Source organism: Acinonyx jubatus, chromosome E1, assembly GCF_027475565.1.
Source record: "Acinonyx jubatus isolate Ajub_Pintada_27869175 chromosome E1, VMU_Ajub_asm_v1.0, whole genome shotgun sequence".
In the NCBI taxonomy this organism is placed as follows: Eukaryota; Metazoa; Chordata; class Mammalia; order Carnivora; family Felidae; genus Acinonyx; species Acinonyx jubatus.
In genome coordinates, this window is record NC_069397.1 from 58625215 (window position 1) to 58647098 (window position 21884).

The following is a 21884-nucleotide window of genomic DNA, read 5'->3' on the forward strand; positions in this document are numbered from 1 at the left end:
CTCCGTTGCTGGGCTCCCACGCGGTCCTGGCTCTCTCCCCACTGCTGCTCTGGACACGTGGGTCCCGCTGCGCCCCTTCCCTGAAAAACTCCACTTAGGGCCCAGACCTCCCAGAGGCCCGCTGGCTCCCTTCCTCCTGCAGCCCTGCCCCAGGACCTGGTCACTGAACCTGGCACCCAAGGCCCACCTCCCTTCATCTCTCAAGACCCCTGGGTGGCACATGTTTTGTTCTGACTGTTCTCTCCATTCTTTTACTCAGGGTTTTTTGTTTGTTTGTTTGTTTGTTTGGCCTCCTTCTCCAAAGTTTTAGTCACCCCCACCCCTAACGCCACTAGTCTTTGCCTGGGAGTTGTTTCCACCTGTAACCCCAAGTCCAGACCACAGGCCCTTCCCTCAGTGTCCTGTGTCCCAAAGCGGGCACTGCACTGACTTCCCTGCCCTGCAGGTGGAAGCCACAGGCACCTCGTGCCCCTTCACCTGTCTGTGCTCCCTTCGCCCGGGAAGCCCCAATCCTGCATCCCCTAACATCCAACACAGACGCCCTCTCCATGAAGCCTCTGGCCTCTACAATAAAAGTTACCCCTTAAACTATAACACTGCACGTTGGCTGGTCTTTACGCCACTTATTATAAAGTAAGTGCTTTTTTATTTTTAAAAACACACATTTACATACGATGAAATTCACACTTTGGGGGCTGCAGTTCTGTGAGTTTTGACAGATGCACATAGCTGTGTCACCACCACCATCAAGGTACAGAACATCCCTCGACAAAACACCCAGGGGCTGCCTCTTTGAAGCCAGCCACCCCCTTACCTAGGGCCACCACTAATCTGTGCTCTGTCGCTGCTGTTTTGTCTTTCCTGGAATGTCACAGAGATGGAATCCTACAGAATGTAGCCTTGGGTCTGGCTTCTTCTACTCAGCACTGTGAGATCGATCCATTGGCGACTCGATTCCACTGTGTGGTGAACCACGCTTTATCGGTCATCGATTGAGGGACGTGGGGATTGTGTCCAGCTTGGGGTAATTATGAATGAAACTACTGTAAACATTTACTTTCAAGCTTTTATATGAACATAAGTTTTCGTGTCACTTGGGTAAAAACTTAGGTATGTATTTATACTTGTGTGTGTGTGTATATATATATAATAGAGAGAGAGAGAGAGTGTGTGTGTGTATACATATAGAGAGAGAGAGAGGGAGGGAGGGAGGGAGAGAGAGAGTAGGTATGTGTTCAACTTTATAAGAAACTTCTAGACTATTTTCCACAGAAGCTATACCATTTTATGCTCATACCAGCAGTTTATGAGAGCTCAGGTTGCCCCCCTGCCCCCCCATCACCCTCAGCATTTGGTTGTTCAAATGTTTTTATTTTGGCTTTTTTTTTTTTAATTTAAAATTTTATTTTTTGAGAGAGAGACAGACAGACATAGCTCGAGCAGACGAGGGGCAGAGAGAGAGAGAGACACAGAATCCGAAGCAAGCTGCAGGCTCTGAGCTGTCAGCACAGAGCCCGACGTGGGGCTTGAACCAATGAACTGTGAGATCATGACCTGAGCCGAAGTCGGATGCTAAACCAACAGCCACTCAGGCACCCCTGGTGTTCTCATTTTAAAAAAGTGATTCTAGGGGTGCCTGGGTGGCTCAGTCGGTTGAGTGTCTGACTTCGGGTCAGGTCATGATGTCAGTCTGTGAGTTCGAGCCCCGTGCCGCGCTCTGGGCTGACAGCTCAGAGCCTGGAGCCTGTTTCAGATTCTGTGTCTCCCTCTCTCTCTGCCCCTCCCCTGCTCATGCTCTGTCTCTCTCACTCTCAAGAATGAATAAATGCTAAAAAAAATTTTTTTAAAAAATAAAAAGTGATTCTAATTATTTAAATACTGATCCCTTAGGTGTGCAGGGGTGTCCCGTGTCCCTATACTGATGTCGAGAATCTACTCCTAGGCTTATTTGCCATATTTTACATGTTTTTTTTTTTTTATTTTTTTTTCAACGTTTATTTATTTTTGGGACAGAGAGAGACAGAGCATGAACGGGGGAGGGGCAGAGAGAGAGGGAGACACAGAATCGGAAACAGGCTCCAGGCTCTGAGCAGTCAGCCCAGAGTCCAACGCGGGGCTCGAACTCACGGACCGCGAGATCGTGACCTGGCTGAAATCGGACGCCCAACCGACTGCGCCACCCAGGCGCCCCAACACGTTCTTGATAATAAGTCCTTCATAAGATACGTAGGTTGCGAATATTTTCTCCGTCTGTGGCTTGTCCTTCTGTTCTCTTAACTGTGTCATTCAAAGAGAGGTTCTTAAACTTTGTGGTTGGTGCTTTTTGTATGTTGTAGAAGCCACGGCCTGACCCGAGGACAGAACATTTTCTCCTATTTCTTCTAGAAGACTTAGAGTGTTAGGTTTCCTATCTAGGTCTGTGGTTCAGCTGAGATTTTGTGTAAGGTGTGAGGTATAGGGTGACATTTTTAAATTCTTTTTCTTTTTTGTACATGGATGTTGAATTATCCCGGTACCACCCATTGAAAAGCTATCCTGTCTTCATTGAATTACCTTGGCACTTTTGTGTAATTTAAGTGACCATATTTGTATGGGTCTATTTCTGAGCTGTCTACACTGGCCTATTCATCTGTGTCTGAACTTTCCCCAATACCACACTGTGTTGATTAGTGCTATTCCACAGTAAATCTTTGAATCGGGTGGTGGGAGTCCTCTTTGCCCTTTTTCAAAATTACCTATTCAATTTATTTGGCTCTTCCTATACTATTTAGAATCAGCTTGTCATCATGTCCAAAAAAAAAAAAAAAAATCCAGCTGGAATTTTGATGAGGGTATGTTAAATCTGCAGATCAGTCTGGCGAGAATGACGTCTTAACAATATTGTTTGCCAGTCCATAACCATGGTATACCTCTCATTTAGGCCTAATCGTTGATATCTTTCACTAGTCTTTTGTATTTTTCAGCATACAGTATTATTTTTAGCATACAAAAATACAATTGGTAGTATAATTTACCCTGTATCCTGTGTCCTTGCTAAATTCACTTATTAGTCTTGGGGATTTTTGTGGATTCTATGGGAGTTTTCACATAGACAATAATGTCTGTGGATAATAACAATTTCTTTTCCAAGGTATTTGCCTCCTTCTCCTCCTGTTTTATTGAACTGGCCAGGGCTTTCTGTACAATACTGAAGAGAAGTGGTTGGAATGTATATCATTGCCCTGTTCCCAGTCTGGGGGTGGGGGTGGGGGCGGGGGAAGCATTCAGTCCTACACCATTAAATATGATGTTAGCTGTGGGATTTTGCAGCTACTTTCTACCAGGTGAAAGAAATTTTTATATTCCTCACTTGGGAAGTTTCCATGAATGAAATGTTGAATTTGATCCCTTGCATTTTCTGCATAAAATAGGATTTTCTTCATAAATATGTTAATTTGGTGAATTACATGATTGATTTTCAGATGTTAACCCACTAGACAAAAAGGCAGTGGTAGCAAGGGAAATTAGAAAATATTAGAAAATATTCTGGGGGCTCCTGGCTGGCTCAGTCAGTACAGCATGTGACTCTTGATCTCCAGGTCATGAGTTAGCCCCATGTTGGGTGTGCAGCCTACTTAAAAATAAGATAAATTTTTTAAAAAGAAGAAGAAAATACTGTTTTTCCCGCATTATATATACAATTTTTAAAATTTATTTTTTAATTTACATCCAAGTTAGTTAGCATAGAGTGCAATCATGATTTCAGGAGTAGATTCCAGTGATTCATCCCCTATGTAGAACATCCAGTGCTCATCCCAACAAGTGTCCTCCTTAATGCCCCTTGCCCATTTAGCCCATCCCCCCCACCCACAACCTCTCCAGCAACCCTCAGTTTGTTCTCTGTATTTAGGAGTCTCTTATGTTTTGTCCTCCTCCCTGTTTTTATATTATTTTTGCTTCCCTTCCCTTATGTTCATCTGTTTTCTCTTAAATTCCTCATGAGTGAAGTGATGTGATATTGGTCTTTCTCCGACTAATTTTGCTTAGCAGAACACCCTTTAGTTCCATACATGTCGTTGCGAATGGCAAGATTTCATTCTTTTTGATTGCCAAGTAATACCCCATTGTATATATGTACCATACCTTCTCTATCCATTCATCCATCGATGGACATTTGGGCTCTTTCCATACTTTGGCTATTGTCGATAGTGCTGCTATAAACATTGGGGTGCATGTGCCCCTTTCAAACAGCACACCTGTATCCCGTGGATAAATGCCTAGTAGTGCAATTGCTGGGTCTTGGGGTAGTCCTATTTTTAATTTTTTGAGGAACCTCCCAACTGCACCAGTTTGCATTCCCACCAGCAGTGCAAAAGAGATCCTCTCTCTCCGCATCCTCGCCAACATCTGTTGCTGCCGGAGTTGTTAAGGTTAGCCATTCTGACAGGTGTGAGGTGGTATCTCATTGTGGTTTTTTGTATTTCCCTGATGATGAGTGATGTTGAGCATTTTTTCATGTGTCTGTTGGCCATCTGGACGTCTTCTCTGGAGAAGTGTCTGTTCATGTGTTTTGCCCATTTCTTCACTGGATTATTTGCTTTTTGGGTGTTGAGTTTGATAAGTTCTTTATAGATTTTGGATACTAACCCTTTATCTGATACGTCATTTGCAAACATCTTCTCCCATTCTGTCAGTTGCCTTTTAGTTTTGCTGATTGTTTCCTTCTCTGTGCAGAAGGTTTTATTTTGATGAGGTCCCAGTAGTTCATTTTTGCTTTTGTTTCCCTTGCCTCCAGAGACGTGTTGAGTAAGAAGTTGCAGGGGCCAAAGTCAAAGAGGTTTTTGCCTGCTTTCTCCTCTAGGATTTTGATGGCTTCCTCTCTTACGTTTAGGTCTTTCATCCATTTTGAGTTTCTTTTTGTGTCTGGTGTAAGAAAGTGGTCCAGGTTCATTCTTCTGCACGTCGCTGTTCAGTTTTCCCAGTACCACTTGCTGAAGAGACTGTCTTTATTCCATTGGATATTCTTTCCTGCTTTGTCAAAGATTAGTTGGCCACGTTTGTGGGTTCTCTGTTCTGTTCCATTGATCTGAGTATCTGTTTTTGTGCCAGTACCATACTATCTTGATTATTACAGCTTTGTAATACATCTTGAAGTCCAGAATTGTGACGCCTCCGGCTTTGGTTTTCTTTTTCAGGATTGCTTTGGCTATTTGGGGTCTTTTCTAGTTCCATACAAATTTTAGGATTGTTCTAGCTCTGTGAAGAATGCTGGTGTTATTTTGATAGGGATTGCATTGATTATGTAGATTGCTTTGGGGAGCATCGACATTTTAACAATATCTATTCTTCCAATTCATGACCTATGTATATATATTTTATTGAGACATAATTAAAACATTTATTCCCTCCAGGTTTACTGAGATTGAGTTGACGCATAGAGTGAATTGCCACATAACCCTGTGTGAGTTTAAGGGGTACACAAAGGTGCTGATTTGATATTTATAGAATGCAAAAGGGTTACCGCCGTGGCGTTAGCTGACGCCTCCATCCTGTCACATGGCTGTTTCTTTGTGGTGTACATAGTATTAGAGTTCTGTGTCTTTCGATGAGTTTGTACATCCAGGTAACCACCAACCTAATTAAGACATGAAACGTCACCATCCCAAGAAGCGTTACTGCCTCCTTCTGCTCAATTCCACCACACGGGCACTTCCGTGTCTTTATTCTTTCGCAGAGCAGAATGCTTTGAAATGCATCCGTGTTGTGTAGATCTTCTATCAGCCCCGTTTGGCATCATGGCAAATCACGGTATGTGGCTTTTTGTGTCTAGCTTCTCTCCTAAGGTTCTTGGTGGCAATGCAGAAGCAAAGGAATTAGCAGTGAAGCTGGTGGAAAGAATCTGAGATCCCTAAACGGGACAAAGGGAGATGTTAGGATCTTGGCGGCAGCCAAGGTGGACTGTTTGGTGGCCAACAGAATGGTCTGGGGGAGCCTTCAAACTGGGGCACGTGCAGGGTTGGAAGGAAGGTATTGGGCGATCTGCGTAAACCGAGGAAGCAGGGTGGGAGCGTATTTCTCCAGGAAGAGCCGGTCTTGACTCCCCCCAGCTAACTGCTGTTGTCTGGGTTCTTGTTTTTGCTGCGGATGCTTGTATTCAGCTTTCCTGAGTTTCGCTCTCTGATTCTGGAACCAAACCTCCAGGGTCACGGCCACTTCTTGGTTCTGCAGGCTGGGAAGGGTGTGGGTTCTGACTGGACAAGAATTCCAAATCTGCTCGTGGCTTCTCTGTGAACATTGTTCGCTTCCTTTGTGAATGCTGCTAGTGCCTTCCTTTAGGAAGGTCCCCTGGGTCTGACATCCTGAGATATACATGTGTTCCCATGCTCTGCTCCTGGGACCAAAAGAAGAAAACATTCTGAACCGAATAAAAACAAAACTGTCAAAGTTCATGGGATGCAGTCAAAGCAGTGTCTAGAGGAAAACTGATAGCATTAACATTTTTGTTAGAAAAATAAAGCTCTCACGTCAATAATCTAAGCTTCTACCTTCAAGAAACTAGAAAAAGAAGAAAAGTAAACCCAAAGCAGTAGGAAGAAACTAATAAAAAGCAGACAGCAATGAAATACAAAACATAGAATGGTAGGAAAAAAGGAAACCCCGAGGTTTAGTTCTTTGAAAAAACCAGTATTAACAAACTTCTAACCAGACTAACCAAGAAAAAGAGGGGAGAAAGTTATCAACATCAGAAATGAAAGATGGAATACCATTATAGACCCAACAGAAATTGGATAATGAAATTATGTCATAAAATATTCTATGGTCATATTCAACTTCCGTGAAATGGACCGATTTCTTGAAAAATACCTTCCTGAAACTCACCTGGGAAGAAAGAGATAACCCAAATAGCCCCACACCTACTTCAGAAACTTTGTAGTTCAAAGCCTACAATTAAGAATATTGAAGGACCAGATACTTCCACTGGGGAGTTCTTTCGAACATTTAAGGAAGCAATAACACCTGTCCTGCTTTTAGAAAAGAAGTTCTCTAAGCGTGTCCTCATTAATGCTGTCTTCATTAGCACACACGCGCGCACACACACGCACGCACACACACACACGCACAGGAAAGAAAAACAGTAACGGTGCAGCTTTGCAGGAACAACCGTGTTTATTTTGGAAGCTCTGGCGCTGTGACCCCTGGAGCAGCCGCGACCCTCTGAGGCGCCAGAACCCTTGCCCCGAGGCCAGCCCCGCACAGTCTGCAGGGACCAGACACAGGTCGTACCGGGATCTGGCAGCAGAAACAGCCCGCCCCCCGCCCCAGGTGGATAAGCCGCTTGGCCAATGTAGGACTCCCTGCGAAGGGAGCGCTCTGAGCCCCAAAATACTCAAGCCGTGCTTCCAAATCCACACAAAAAGCCCTTGTTTCTGAGAGGCAGGCACGGGTCTCCAGGGGGCCCCTGAGGTCAGCGTTTCCCAGACCCGCTGCTGCAGGAATCCAAGTCCAGACAGCTAGCCTCTGGTAAGGGAGACATGGAGGGGAAACTGAGGTAGCCCCGAGCCCTCCTCCCAGGGTGGCAAGGGCCACGGCCCGGACTGTCTCCTCCTGACTCGTCCCCACAGAGGGGGCCGGGTGCCCTTCTCCATGGGGTCTGTGAGGACCCTGGGAGCCCCAGACAGATCCAAGTGAGGAGCCGGGCCTCTGCTCCTGTCCCCTCCAGGCAGGCCGTGCCACGCCCTCTGCCCCGTCCCCCTCGCAGTCCTTCTGGCCGCGGGGAGAGCGGCCTGACTGTCTGCGGATGGGGCCCCCCGGACGGCTGCAGGGCAGGAGACCCAGCAGTCGGTCCGGGGCCCCCAGCCACCACCCTGAACAAGCAGCTCAGTTCCTAACCCTGCCCAGAAACCGGCCGGCTCGGCGCTGGTCCGGTTTCTCCCCCAAGGCCTCAGGCTGCCCCTCCGGCCACCACGCCCACAGGAAGGGCCCGTGCACGAGGGAGGTCCTGCCTCATCCACAGGAAACCGGGGAACCCGCTTTCGGGTTGGGAGCCGACCCCCGCGCACGGTGCCACCTGGCTCTGCTGGCTCGTGGACCCGTGGCACATCACCCGGGCCTTGATCAGCGGCCGTTGTATTCGCTCTGGTCAGCTGCCCGCACCGTGTCCTCGGTGAGTGAGGGGGGGACGCCGGAGGGAGGGCGGACCGGCCACACACACCCGAGGGGAACCACTCCTCGGTGGGACGTGGGGGCTGCGGGCAAACGGGACAGCACAGAGTCACGGAATCCTGGGATTTACAGGCCGGGGCCGCGGCGACTCCACGTGTGGCCCAGGCTGGCAAGGTCACGAGTTTAGGAAAGGGAAAGCAGAAGGTTCCGAGCCGGGAGGGGCTCCTGCTGCCGCTGCCCTCTGTGGTGGCGTCCAGGGGGCCCGGGGGGCCTCTTCTGTGGCGGGCCCGGCCCCCAGCAGGCGGGGACAGGCCACCAGCTCCATGCCAGCAAACAAGGAGCTGCAGCCCCCAGGCCCTGGGCAAAGTTCCGGCGCTCCCTCTGGGGAGCCCGTGCCCGGCGGGCTCCACTCGGGTCCGGCCCCCTCCTCTCTGGAACCCACCAGGCCGGCCTCGGCCTCCCTGGGGACTGAAAGCGGGGAGCCATCGGGGGGAAGGGGGTGCGCAGGGCCCTGGGGCGGGAAGAGGGCGGAACTCAGCGGCTGCAGGAAGGCGTGGCTCCCGGAGAAGGGCACGGCGTCGGTCAGCAGGTCGGCCGGGCCCCCGCGGCCGGCAACAGGGCCCAGCTCGACCGGGGGCCTCGGGGTGGGGGGCCGCTGTCGGCAGGAGGCTTCAAAGTGCCTCAGGATCTGGAGGAGGAAACGGAGGGGACCGGCTGAAGGTCTCTGTGCACCCGGGAGCACAGAAGACACAGCCCCCCAGAGAGCAGGTGGCTCGTCCCACCTCCTCCTCCTCCGGCCACCCCCCACCGGCCACACTGTGTGCGCCCAGACACGGCGAACCTGCTGCTCTACAAATGCACACGTTCTCCGTCCCCGAACCCGGCCCCGTGACGAGCCAGCTCGGGGGGGGGGGGGGGGGGGGGGGGCGGGGTCCCTTGCCGGGTGCCAAGCAGCGCCTGACACAGATGCTGAGGAAATGAACATGCTTCAAACCCTCCGGTCCTTCCCAACTCTGCACACACGGCCTCCTCCAGCCTTCACGTCCTCAGAGACACCGTGATAGCCTCGCAGTGGCGGGGTCACCGATTCTTTGACAAAGGACAATTTAAAGACACGCCACTGAGGGTCCGAATTCTCAGCAGCCACAGAGGAGCGCAGAAGCCGGGGATGCCAGTGGGCAGGTGGAAGACGTGCTGGGACCTGGCTGAGGGGAGAGGCCAGCAGCCTGTGGGGGCTGCCCAGAGGCTCCCCAGTGAGGGAGCCGGGCGGCCCGCACACAATTCGAGCATAACTGGGAAACGGACTCGCGTGAAAGAAAACACTTCTGCTCTCCAGGGGCCGAGCACGGACTCCTGAACTGTGACCCCAGGTGGCCAGCAGAAGGATAAATGGACCTGAGCAGGCAAGGAGGGCTTCCCGCAGGAGGCCACCCGTGGGCTGAGCCAGGCGGGATGGGGAGCTGTCTGCAGAGCAGAGCTGCTGAGCAGCAGGGCAGGGGAGAGGTCCCAGGAGCTGGAAAGATCCACAAGCCAAGGACCCCGGCTGTTCTAAGGCCTGGCCCGTCCCAGCCCGGTGGCGAGGGGCAGGAATGTGGAAGCGGATCTGGGAACGGCTGGAGGGACAGCGTGCAACTTCTCCTCCGGGTCCCGGCTGCTGCCCACCTTGGTGGCCTTGTTGGTCACGGGTCCAGGGCTGCCCGCGCTGAGCTCCTGCAGCCGCGGCCGGGCGAGAAGCAGGATGTGCTCCTGGGAGAGCAGGTCGGTGCAGCCCAGGGACGCGATGGCGCCCAGGGCCCTCTGCCGGGCGGACAGAAGGTCAGCGCGGTCCACCCCCGGAGGGAGGCCCCTCTCACAGCTCCGTCCTCCTCTCGGCCTGACTACAGCCCCAAGGTGGGGGAGCCCCGGGGGTGGGCCCGCTGCCCCCCCCCACCCAGGGCAGGCCCCGGGGTGAGGGCTGAGGCGGTCCCCGGCCAACCCCGCCCCGCAACCCTCACCTGCCCACACCCATGCCCCCAGGCGCCCCCAGCCTCGGGCCAGCCCTCACCATCTGCACACACTCGCTGGTCCCGTCCAGACGGCGGGTCAGCAGTTCCAGGACCGCCTCGCAGTTGAGCAGCCCACACCTGCAGGAAGGCACAAGCAGGAGGTGGGGGCGGGGGGCCGGGGCCGGGGCCGGGAGCGGGGAGCCGGTGGGGGGACTCACTCTTTGACGAAGCCCCGAGCCTCCTCTCGGCTCAGAAAGGCACGCGGCCCCCGTGTCACAGTCTGGACCAGGCTCTGCTCCTGCTGGCAGTCGCTCAGGGTCACGGCCTCCACCCTACCGGGGGCACAGCGGTCAGGGTAGAGAGGGACTCCTCCGGGTCAGGCCCCGACCCAGGGTGGGACCCCAGAAAGGGACCTCACCGCTCTGCCAGGTCGCTGGGTGCCTGGCTAGCCGCTGAGGGGCTGTCGCTGCCCGACCGGCTGCCTGAGTCTGAGACCTTGCCTGGGTCACCGCTCCCCCGGGACGAATTCTGGGAGCCGGAGCCGCTGTCTGGCTCGTCCCAACCCCCTCCTGCCTGCCCGGGCTGGGGTCTCGTGACTGTGACAAACAGGACCACGGGTGAGACCGGGGGCGGGGGGCTCTGACTTGCCTCACACACCCCTCCGCGGGGCACCTCGACCAAGAAAAACACCAGGGAAGAGGTGACACGGGACAGAGCAGGGAACCCCTCAGAACGCTCAGGGCGGGGACCGCCGGCCTGTGGCAGCAGGGGCAGTGCCGGACCCCGAGGCACAGAACTCTCAGGCAGTCCCGACAGCCCTCCTTCAGGCCAGGCCAACTCCCAGGAGCTTGGGCCAGAGCACTGCGACGCTGCGGTCCCTTCTCACCACACACCTCGCTTGGGGACGGCCCTGTGTCGACATACCCCCCCCCCCCCCCCCCCCCGGCCTAGAACGCACGCGCGTGGAGGCTGGCCCCGGGCCCTGGCCTCGCGGCCGTCCCGGCTAGACCGGCAAAAGCCGGGCTGCGGCCCAGCTCACCACCCAGGCCTGTACCCGAGGCGGTGGGGCCCTCCGGGAGCCCCCGCCCCCCTTAACGCCATACACCCCAGCTCCTACTCGAAGCAACTGGCAAGAAGCTGGCAAAACAGCATCCAGACGCCGCGCGATCTTTGTACGGCACGGAGGCCACAGCGAGCGCGCACAGAGCCACAGAGCCGGCGAAAGGCTGTGTGGGCCCCCGGCCCCCCCAGGACACACCGCCTCCTTCCCCGGCCTCTGAGCCAGGAGCCTGTGCCCTTTGCCGGGAAGGTCCTGTCGGCGGCTCCGCGGCCCCCTCTCGCTCCAACACACCACGGGGAGGGGCCTGCTCACCCGGACCCCCAGGAGAGTCTCACCGCTTCCTCGGGCGCCCGGGAGAGCTCCGGGGAGCGGCTTCCCGGCACTGGGGCAACCACGGCTGGCTGTGGGCGTCATGGCGGGCTGGTAGGCGTCACCCCGCGGGAGGGGCCTCCGGGTGCCGGGGCTCTCGGGCCCGGGGCGCACAGCATTGGCCACCACCTCTGCGGCCTTCTGGATGGTGGAGAGGAAGGCTTCTCCCGCAGAGCCTGCGCCGGAGGGAGAGGGACAGGGTGCCAGCCCTCTTCAGTTCTGCGCCCCCCCCCCCCCCCACCGGAGGAGTTCAAGAGGCCAGCACGTGAGCCGTAGTCACACAGCGGAGCCCACGTGGGGCACCCAGGCCCTTCCGGAAGCTTCCCCAGTGAATGCTGCTTCAGTGCATTCCCAGGCCCGACAGAGCCTGGCGCTCCAGCTTACGGCATGGCCGTGCGCCCAAGTCCCCCGGCCCCATGTGGGAGCAGGACAGCTAAGGGGATCGTCAGAGAGCTTGGTCCCCACGGCAGCTCACGTCCAGTACGGGTGCAGGGGTGCGTGAGTGCCCTGATGGGACCAACCACCGTCACTCCTGAGTCAGGAACAGGCAAGGCCTGCGAGCCAGGCCTGCTTTAGGAATCAGTGCTCCCGAGGTACCGGGGGTCTGAGAGCCGAGACCAGAACCGGCAGCACCCAGGCCGGCTGCGTCCACTCACGACGGGCACCGTCCCCACGCCACCGCCCTCCACCCGTCTGAGGGACCAGGGCCTGGGTGCACGCGTACAGACCTAGCCTTCGCCCGGCTTCTGACCTGTTGGTTTCGCAGACTGGCCCTGCCTCGTTCTCCCACGGGCCCGAGCAGAGGAGAGCGCGGTGGCAGGACACCGGCCCCAGCCGTGCCACCTGCCACGCCTCCCAGGCCAGATCCGCCAGACCCTTATGCCCGCGCCCCACACCCCCGCAGCACTCACCTGTGGGGCCCCGTTCCTTGCTGTAGCCGAAGCCCTGGAGGGCGCCCTGGGGCCTGGACTCGGAGCCCATGCCTGTGAGCAGGACCCACGTCAGTGCCAGTGTGGCCGCTCATGCTCAACCCTGTGTACCTGGGACAGCGGGGCGGGGGGGGGGGGGGAACCTCAAACCCTCCCCAGGGTGAACACCCAGCGAAGGGGATGGGCGGTCGCCTACCTGCCGGAGGCAGGGCCCTGGGTGGCTGGGAGGGAGGCGGGGGCGATAAGTTGTCCGAGAACAAGGCGCTCCCCAAGTCCTAGACGAGGACGCAGAGGGCACTCGGCTCGCTGTGGTCCGGCTCTGTCCCCCCGCCCCCCTGCTCTCTCGGGGGGTCCCACAGCAAGGGCGGAGCCAGGGCCCCAGGTGGTGGAACAAACGTCTGGCAGTCTGTCCCGGGCTGCCCCGAGTGCCGGACTCACCTGGGCGGCCGCCCGCACCTTCTGGTACAAGCTGTTGCCGTGGAGAGGGTCTGGGGGCCCCGAGAAAACTGCAGGACAGAGGCAGATGCGCAGATGAGATGCAGCTACTGACACTCAGAGGTGTGGCTTTAATGCCCCCCCGGCCCTCGTGGTGGGCACCCCCCCGGACCCCTGGCAGATGACCCCGGCACCCCGAGGGTCAGGGGCGGCCTCCTGAAACATGGGTCTGACCTCCAGTCCCCACGCGACACCCCTTTCAGGTCAAAGTCCCTATAGTGGTGGCCACCCTTCCGCACCCCCAAGCCCGGGAGCCCCCAGATCCCCCTCATCTGGGACCCAATGCCCCTACACTGCTTTTCAGAGATATACCACCCACTGGGCCTATGGAGGCCGCACCCCGGCTGCCCCCTCGCTCATGCCCACAGAGCGGAGCCCCGTGCCGTCTCTCACCGGGGTCCCTGCACTGGCTGCCTCGCTGTACCCCCCTCAACCCACTCTCCACTCGGGAGCGAAGCGAGCAATCAAAGCCCCACGGAGGCTCCCGCGGCCCTGACGATACCACCTCCCTCTACATAACAGCTTCAGCTGTGACAAACGAGTTTTTCCTAGAAGGAACTGAGTGACACCCCCGTTCCCAGTCTCTTGTCACAAATGCATCTCACTTTCTGCCCTGGCAGGTGGCCCAGGGTGCGCGCCCATCAGCCAGTCGGGAATGGAACCACCAGGGAACCACCGGGGTGGGGGGGGGGGGGTGTGGCGTGAGCCTCCCTGCTCTTCCTGCCGCACAGGAACCCACCCCCCCCCCCCCCGCCCCGGCCCCTCGTGCCTGATCTGAGGCCGTCGTCTGCGGGCCGTCCCACCCCAGAGCCACGTCCTCTCGCTACCGCACCTCCCCGACAGCCTGTGGCAGGGTCCCCCGGGGTTGGCACTCAGAGTACAACGGACTGGGACCGGCCCAGCAGAGACTCTGGTGCCAACAAGGACCTGCTGTCTGCCGCATCCCGTGCTGCCTCAGCTGCGCCCCTGGGGTGGAGGACGGAGGCCTCCAGTGAAGAGACAGCCGCGATTTTGGGGTGTGGGGGTAGGCCAGCACCTGGCAGGCAGGATGCTGGAAATGCTCAGGATCCCCGAGGAGCACGCGGTGGCCAAGAGCAACTAACTGGGTCCCCCTCCCCGGCGCTGCCCTCCCAGGGACCCTCTCAGGGATGGCTCCGTGGGCGTGGTTCTTGCCTGCGGCCGAGCCCTTCCGGTGTCATTCAGGGCGGGGTCTGCTGACGCTGTGCCCCTGAGACCCACGGCGGCCAGGACTCCTGCCTTACCTGAGGGGAAGGCCTCAGGCCCCGTCCCCCCAAATCCCAGTTAGGGAAAAAGACACGGGACAGCCCCAGGCCAGCCTGGGGAGTGAGAGATGGAACCCCACCCCAGACCCAGCTGTGCTAGACCTAGTCCTCGACAGGCCAGAACCCCGCCTCTCCCAGGGGCCTCCCACAGACCTCCCTGTCTCGGCCCTGGGGAGCAGTCCTGGGGCGGGGGGGAGACAGAGCCCCTCTGGTGTGCCGGGCGCTGGAACAGGCAGGACGGGCCTGGGCTGCCCAGGCCAGGCAGGGCACACAGGCAGAAGTGAGCCACCGCGCGGCAGCGGGCCCGGCGACGGATGGAAGGGAAAGCCCGTGACAGAGTGAAGGCGGTGGCTGGGGTGCGGGGTGCTAGGGAGAAGACGGGACGCGAGTCCCGCTGGTGGGAGGCGCGTCTCTGTGAGGGGGCGGTGGCCAGCAGAGGGACTCTGTGCAGCCTGCCCTGGCCGCCCCGCCCCAGCGCCCCGGATACCTGCGGCTTCCTGGATGAAGGCAGGGTTGCGTTTGAGGATGAGCAAGGACGAGGAGGAGCCGTGACCACACAGGTGGAGCAGGATCTTCAGCACCTGGGGGACAGTCGCAGGGGGCAGCACAGGCCCAGAGGGCAGCCCGCACGCATCCCGCGGCGACCCTCTCCTCGTGCTTCGCCACCCGCTGGCCCGTCCCCCAGCGGAGGGTCTGCGGGGGCCGCTCGGGGACTCACCTTCAGCTTCACTCGGCCAGAGCCGCTGTGCAGACGGTTCAGAAGGTACTCCAGGAGGCACTGGCTGCTGCCCAGGGACTCGTGTGAGATTTCTGGCAGGCGCTCGGGTTAGGGAAGGAGCGAGCTGACCCCAGGCCACACGAGGCCACGCCGGCGGGGGAGAGAACCAGGCCTTCCTGCCACCAGACTTCTCCCGTGTCTTCCCCGCAAACACCCACCCGAGGCCCTGGTTTCAGGAGCTTGGGCCTCTTACGGCCTCCTGGGCCCCGCGTCATCAGTCGTGTGGCTTTTGGACCCACCCACACTTGGTCCCTACAGTAAAGGAGTTGGGGGGCCTCCGAAGGACAGGCCCCTGGACGTGGGTGACGAGGAAGGATACTGGCGATCTCCTCAAACAAGTAGCCCGGACACGGGACATCATCGTCCGACGTTCCCTTCAGGAGAACCGGGAGCTGAAAGGGAGCGCGAGCCCCTGGCATGATGAGTGGGCATCACAGGGAAAAAACCCAAACACCCATTCCCACTTGGCCCAGCGTCTGGGCGTCTGGGGAGCGTGAGCCTCAGAGCAAAGACAGGACGGGGAACCTCAGGGACACTCAGGGGACAAGTGCGTGGACTCTGCTGGGTGCTCACCACAGACTACAGTTTGAAGGGCAGCGGCCTGATGGCGCGAGAACACGGGCCTGAAAGTCACCTTATTTGTCCAGCAAGGCCCAAAGGGGAGCTGGACAGACGTGCAGAGCCGTGGAGGCCTGGGCCCAGAGCGGAGTCTCTGCACTAACACAACCGAACCGACCGGCTGCTTCACCGGCGGCCCAGCCCCTGAACACCTGCCTGGCGACGCTCAAGGCCGCCCGCTGCATCTGCTTTGGCTCTGGCCAACACCAACAACAGGCCCCGACCTCCGCTTCTCGGAGCATACGCCACGATGAACTGACGATGGTGGACGTGGGTCTCCCACAACTCGGGAGCGTCCTTCCCTAGGACCTGAGGGCCCTGGTTTGAAACGCAACCACTAGGAAGGCCCGGGCCTGTCTCGCACGCCCTGTACGGGGGCAGGACCCCAAGTCCCGAAAGGGCCGGCCAGCTGCCGAGTTGCACGGACACTGCGGTGCTCCTGCCACAAATGGGAAGGGGCCGGGGCTGCCCGCGCGGGCGTCCGGCTGTGCCGTCTGAGACCCCAGCTGTCTCTTCCAATTCGGGTTCTGTCCGGGAGGGGATGTGAAGCAGAGGTGGCGTGCCCCGCCCACACGGCGTCGGGGATCGGGCCCCGACCCTGAGGCCACAGCGGAGAAGGGGACCCAGGAACGAGATGCAGGGGCAGAGGGGACACCAGGGGCCCAAGAACGGCCGGAGGGGCTCGAGGAGGAGGACGGGCACGGAGAGGGCCGGAGGGAGATGGAGGCGTCTGTGAGCCTGGGAGGAGGCCCCAGCGGGCGCCGAGCAGGGCCGGGGAGGGGAAGAGCTCTGGCCCGGGGTGGGGGCCGCGGCCGCCCGCACTCACCCGGTGCAGGAAGCTCAGGCGGTCCCGCAGCGGCGGCGTGGACGCCATGATGCCGGCCACCTTCCGGCCCCGCCCGCGGCCGTGGACCCCCTCCAATCACCGCGCGGGCCTGGACTAGCTGGCCAATCGCTCGCGCGGGGCGGGGCCTGCAGTCTATGCCGGCAAACAACCTGAGCCTGAACCAATCCGAAGTCCCAGATCAAAGACAGACAAATTCACGAGCCACTTGCAGGGCTCGGAGAGGCCCGGCGCCGTTCCGGAAGCGAAGCAGGGGCTGGAGCCGAAGCCTAGCCAAACAGAAAGCGCAGGAAAGGCGACGGGCGGAAGGCGCGCCTATCGAGAAGCTGGGCGCCGGAAAAGGTCGGGCCTAAGATGGCGGCGCCCATGGGTGCCAGGAGGAGCCGCTCATGTCGGGGAACGGAGCGGTGTGGGGACGCGTGCGAGGCCGCCTCCGCGCCTTCCCCGAGCGCCTTGCGGCCTGTAGGGCCGAGGTGAGAAGGTGTCGGGCGGGGAGGGGGCGGGGGCGGGGGCGGGATCTGCCCTGGGTGACCGGCGTGGGGGGGAGGGGGGCGCCCTCCGCGACCCTCGCCCGTTCCCGTCCGCCCCCAGGCCGCGGCTTATGGCAGGTGTGTGCAGGCGTCCACGGCCCCGGGCGGCCGCCTGACGAAGGACCTCTGTGTGCAGGAGTTCAAGGCCCTGCGGAGCTGCTTCGCCGCCGCGGTAGGTGGGCGCCGCCCCGGCCTCTTCCCTTGCCAACCCCAGCCCCGCCTTGGGGAGGGGCACCGGGTGGCGGGAACCCCGGCGTCCCAGCGCCGGACCGCTGGTCGGCCGCCCCCCCTCCCCGCCCCCGCACCGCCCCGCGCGTTCGGTGCCAGGCCGTACCTCCTGCCCGCCGGATCCCGCCGCCGCGGAGCTTGTGTGCCCTCGTCTGTCGAGCGAGGGGAACACCAGCCTCGTCGTGAAGATGCTGGTGGCGGTGGTGGCATGTATGCGAAAACTCTCTGTGACTGGTGCTGTCGCTGGAGCCTAATGCCCAAACGAACCGCAGCCTAGTAGTCCAATGGGCACCTGCTGTCTTAGCTTCCTTGGTGTTTAGGACCCCGCGTGTGTACCGCGCGTGCATTTATAACCATAGGGCCACCCAGCACACACTGAGAGGCACCCCCGACTTCCCCCAGACAGCAACCCCATTTTGCAGAGGGTGGAAGGAGAATCTATAGGCCACTGTCCTGGGTTTGTCAGAACAGGCTTCCAGAGGCTGGTGAGTTCCCTAGCCTAGCTGCACTGGCTGGTTTTCACTGGCTGGGAAGTGGGCCCCGCTGGGAACAGTTTGCGGGGTGTTTTTGGTTCTGGACTGTAACCACTCAACAGCGAGTCCCATCTCTTTTTGAGGCATTTTTTTCTGATCCGTGTTTGATCAAGTGTTGAGGCAGCAAGAGTCTCGTGAATATCACCAGCGCTTCACGAAAATGAAAAACTAGTGTTGTATTTACACATTTCTGTAAAAAACATGGAACAAGTGGGGTTGGAGGACGTGGCCGTGCCCAGAGAACCTCCATGGGGAGTTCCAGACAGCATGAGGAGAGGGCTGCCTGTGATGAGGGTCCTGGGCTGGTGCCCAAGGCATCACCACCCAAGGTGCCTCCATTGGGTGGGGCTGGGTTGGGCCATGATGCCAGCCATCAGCTCTGTCCTCTGGAGCTGCTGGTGCAGTTGGGTGAGCTCGGCAGGATTCAGGGGACCCGTGGCTGTTTCCTGATGTTCTGGGACTGTCTTGAGCAGAGTGACTAGCTGTGGGTTAGCCACTTCTCCAAGGAGAGAGTTCACGTGTGTTCCCAGAGGGCTCAGGTCTCCTTGGACCTCTTTGTGATTATCATGGCCGAGAGCCTTTGGCCTCATCCTGCCCTTGTCAGCAGCCTCAGATCTGATGTGGGCTGTTCATCCAAGGTTGCACCTGTTCCTTGGACTTGCTTCCTGCTTCTCAGCAGCTTCCTTGTTTGACAGGCCTCCCCAGGGGACAAGATGAAGCTTCGCTGTGTGATTACTGGTGGGAAGAATTTAAGTGCAAGATGAAGATCAAACGTGTTAGTTATGCACAGATTTTCTGTCCCACCTTTTGTGGTTAGGAGTTGTCTGTTGTAGGCATCTGATCACCTGTGACTTTTTTTTTTTTTTTTTTTTTTTTGCTTTTCCACCCTGGTCACTTGAGATGTCCCCACAGTGCGTGTGCTGCCCTCAGGAACCCTCTGCTATTTTAATGTGCCATTCTTCACAGAAGGTGACTTACCTGCAGACCCTGGGCCCCAGGCACTTGGGAGTTTGGGACTAGGGTGCTCGAGTGTCTCTCACCACGAGGCAGCGCACTGCTGAGTGCGTTTCCGCCCATCCTGCTCTCGTCCCCGGCACTTGTGTGGAGCTGCAGGAGGCCGAAGGGGCGTTGGGCTCCAGACCAGCTTCGTCCCAGGGAGCCCTGTCCCTGGGCCAGTGTTTCAGCAGCTCTGCCTCAGCGTTTTCTGTAAGAAGTTCCTGCTGCCTTTCAAGGACCAAGTGGTGTGCTGAAGGGGGGGGAAGGTCTGCACAGCACCTGGTCCAGGGTGGGCTTGGCTTTGGGAGCACGCTGTCACCAGCAGATTGAGCCCCTTGGCCCGTGGCAGCTCCGAGCAGCTGGGCCCTCTGCCACGCATCCACAACCAGGCTCTCCCACAAAGTGTTTGCTAGGAGATGGCATTGGGGGGGGGGGGGGTGGCTTCTGCCCTTTGCGGTCACATCTAACAAACCCATTCAAACCAAATCTTTTCTCTTCCAGGCCAAGACGACCCCAAGGGGAGGCCTTTAGGATGGACAAGCCTGCACTACGTTTGTGTTTGCTGCCCACAGCCTTGAGGGACAGACGCCTGAGACATCTAAAGCTTTTAGAGCTAAAAGGACTGCACGCTCATCAGGGCAAGATGTGGGCAGACGGGGGATCTGGTTTTCTTGCCTCGTGTATGTAAGGTTTCTGGTTAGAGTAAGAAGCGACAAAGCAACAATACAGACTGTGGCAGACCACGCCGGGTCTCTGTTCTGTTGTACCCAGAGTGTGCGTGGGCCCTGGGAGTACACTTGTCAAAGAATTTTCACCCCAAACACGTTATTGGAATCTCACAGCCACCAAATGTAGTTACCGGTTTACAGGACGTACCAAAGGACGTCAACGCCATGAGGAAAAGATTCAGGCATAGGGAAGAAAACTCAGGTGCTTTTTCTGGACTTAGAGGCAAAAAAGGAGGGGCTGCCCTTCTAGAGGCTGGGAGGGTGAGGCACCAGCCAGCCCAGAGAGGGTCTGGCCTAGGAACCCAGCAGCAGTGACAGCATGTGGGGCGTCTGCCCTTCTGCGGCCTCCTCTGGGGTCAGAGCCCAAGCCCTCTTGACCCCACCCTGCAGTGCTTATGTGCAGCACACACAGCCAGTAGGACCCCCAGTGCCTGTGGCTGAGGATCCCACGGGTCCTGAGTGCCACCTGCTGGATGCTTGGGGATTGTGCTCCAAGAGCCCCTCCCAGGGGTGTGGCGGCTGTGCTACCCCTGAGCTCCACGCAGCCCCTGGCATCTCAAGAGTCCCCAGCATCCACATGCTGATGGGGGGGGGGGGGGGGGGGGCGGGGCAGGTGACTACCTTCTGCTGACCCCACACACACCCCAGGGGCCTGAGGGGGAAGGGGTGGGCCTGGGAGCCGAGTGATCCTTACCACAACCCCCACCACCATCACAATGCTCCTCATGGAGCCTTGAGGGTGTGCTCTAGACCCTTGCACGCTGTCCCAGGTCCTGACAGCCTCTCGTGGGGAGTGTGTGGGTGTCCGCTGGCCACTGGCTCAGGCCCTTCCAGAACCGTCCTGCCAGGTGCCCTCCTGCCCCCATGCCTCCCAGTTCTGTCTCGTGCTTCCCATGTGTCCCTCGCCTTTGGGCCACACACCAAGATCCCTTCCAAGTTCCTTGGCCTTTGTGTTTGCGCTCTGGCTTCACTAAATTCGCCCCATCTTTAAGACTGTGTTTATGGAGGGAAATTCAACGAAACTGGCATCTGGATACGGCTGTCCTCACACCCAATTCCTCGTATGCCTCTGTACTGGTCACTGGTGGTAGCCCTCGGGTGGCCCTGCCCTCAGATGGGAACCTTGAAGGCAGGATCCTTCCCCACTCGCTCAGGACAGCTACCCACGAGGAGGGGCGCCCGCGGCCGGCCGTGCTTGCTGCTTCAGCCAGACTGCCCGTCGCACCTGCTTGGCACCAGCGATCAGTCCCCACCCCCCACCCCAGCTCTCTGCAGTTCTGGCAAGGCGGCCCCACCCAGAGGCCCCAGGTTCTTCCCCGAGGGCTCTGGACAGGGTGGGAGGTGGAGGTGAGAGCCAGGAGGCAGGGAGATGGTGGGTGGGACCAGGACCAGAGTATCCAAGGGCAGCACGACCCTGCCCCTGCCCCTGCCCTGCCCTGGAAGGAAGTTGCAGGATGGCAGGACCTCCAGGAAGACGCGAAACTCGGGTCTAGAACGTACGTGGGTAAATATGTTTGGAAATAAAATCCCACTCTAAAAACAGAGTTCGGATCCTAGGGAAACATCCAAAAGGTGTCTTCCCACTGAGCGTGGTTTGCTTGGGATTTTTACTTAAAAAGGGATAGGAAATACCCAAGACCCGTCCTCACCCAAGCCTCACCAGGGGCTTTCCTCTGAAGCAGCAGTGCCCCTCTCCCTCCCCTCCTTTATTACGAATTTCTGGTCCTCAGGCCGTGCAAGGACAGAAAAAACTACACGATTTCAAAGGTGCGGGGGAGGCCAGAAGCGACGGCTGGAGCTGCCTGGGCAGCTGTGGTCCTTCCACCGCCCAGGCACCCCTGGCCAGCTGTCAGGGAGCAGCCGCACCCAGGGCCCCTGCCCTTGGAAGGGGTGTGGGGCATACACGTGGGACGGAGCTGGCACAGGCCTGAGCTTGAAGGTGGGCAGCCCACCGCACGTGCCAGTCACACCTGCCCCCTGACCAGCCTCCGAAAAGCCGGGGGCAGCCTTGGGCTTCTGTTCCCTGAAAGTCTCCCCCAAACACCACCCCGCCTGCTCACAGGGTCTTTCCGGGGCTGCGTGGGGTCCAGTGTCCGTGTCACCCGTGAGGTTTGGTCAACAGGGGTTCTCCGGCCGCCTGTTGCAGCTCTACGCTGGCCACAGGGGCTCCTCGACGCCAGCCCCGCTAACCAGACGTCGCGCCGTTGGTTATGTTTAAAACCACTTTCTGGTTTGGGAAACCGCAGGGACTGGAGCACGCAGAGCAGAGCTCGAAGGGGCAGGGGCAGGTGTGCGCCCGGGCAGCTCTCTGACCCTGTGGGCAGCCCAGCCCCGTGCCCGGTGCCCCACAGACACGAAGCAGCGTC

At 58.4% G+C, this 21884-nt stretch overlaps 2 protein-coding genes across 9 annotated transcripts; one reads left to right on the forward strand and one right to left on the reverse strand.

The window, feature by feature from the left end:
* Positions 1-7121: 7121 nt before the first annotated feature.
* TEPSIN (TEPSIN adaptor related protein complex 4 accessory protein) lies at positions 7122-16684 on the reverse strand. Its single transcript, XM_027052402.2, has 13 exons — positions 16486-16684; positions 15361-15433; positions 14982-15073; positions 14751-14844; positions 12924-12991; positions 12682-12760; positions 12468-12539; positions 11523-11732; positions 10546-10723; positions 10346-10459; positions 10187-10265; positions 9805-9939; positions 7122-8830 (listed from the first exon to the last, which is right to left on the reverse strand). The coding sequence occupies exons 1-13, from the start codon at positions 16531-16533 to the stop codon at positions 8318-8320; spliced, it is 1755 nt and encodes a 584-aa protein (XP_026908203.2). The 5' UTR covers positions 16534-16684; the 3' UTR covers positions 7122-8317.
* A 53-nt stretch (positions 16685-16737) lies between these two features.
* NDUFAF8 (NADH:ubiquinone oxidoreductase complex assembly factor 8) lies at positions 16738-19533 on the forward strand. 8 transcript variants are annotated; one of them, XM_053212220.1, is made up of 4 exons: positions 16738-16976; positions 17122-17209; positions 18707-18763; positions 19292-19533. In XM_053212220.1, exons 1-4 carry the CDS (start codon positions 16893-16895, stop codon positions 19366-19368), a joined length of 306 nt encoding a protein of 101 aa, XP_053068195.1. In that variant the 5' UTR covers positions 16738-16892; the 3' UTR covers positions 19369-19533. The 8 variants fall into 8 exon arrangements, with proteins under 8 accessions (XP_053068195.1, XP_053068198.1, XP_026908207.1 ...); XM_053212223.1 differs by having other exon boundaries at positions 17122-17205; positions 18695-18763; XM_027052406.2 differs by having other exon boundaries at positions 17122-17205.
* The last annotated feature ends 2351 nt before the right edge of the window (positions 19534-21884 follow it).

Coding starts and splice junctions, on each gene's coding strand:
- NDUFAF8 (XM_053212219.1), top strand. CDS start 16,893: ATGTCGGGGAACGGAGCGGTGTGGGGACGCGTGCGAGGCCGCCTCCGC. Junction 17,210..18,706: donor CTGCTTCGCCGCCGCGGTAG/GTGGGCGCCGCC, acceptor ATGTCCCCACAG/TGCGTGTGCTGCCCTCAGGA. Junction 18,764..19,291: donor TGTGCCATTCTTCACAGAAG/GTGACTTACCTG, acceptor TTTCTCTTCCAG/GCCAAGACGACCCCAAGGGG.
- TEPSIN (XM_027052402.2), bottom strand. CDS start 16,533: ATGGCGTCCACGCCGCCGCTGCGGGACCGCCTGAGCTTCCTGCACCGG. Junction 15,434..16,485: donor GCCTGAGCTTCCTGCACCGG/GTGAGTGCGGGC, acceptor GCTCCCTTTCAG/CTCCCGGTTCTCCTGAAGGG. Junction 8,831..9,804: donor TGACCAACAAGGCCACCAAG/GTGGGCAGCAGC, acceptor TTCCTCCTCCAG/ATCCTGAGGCACTTTGAAGC.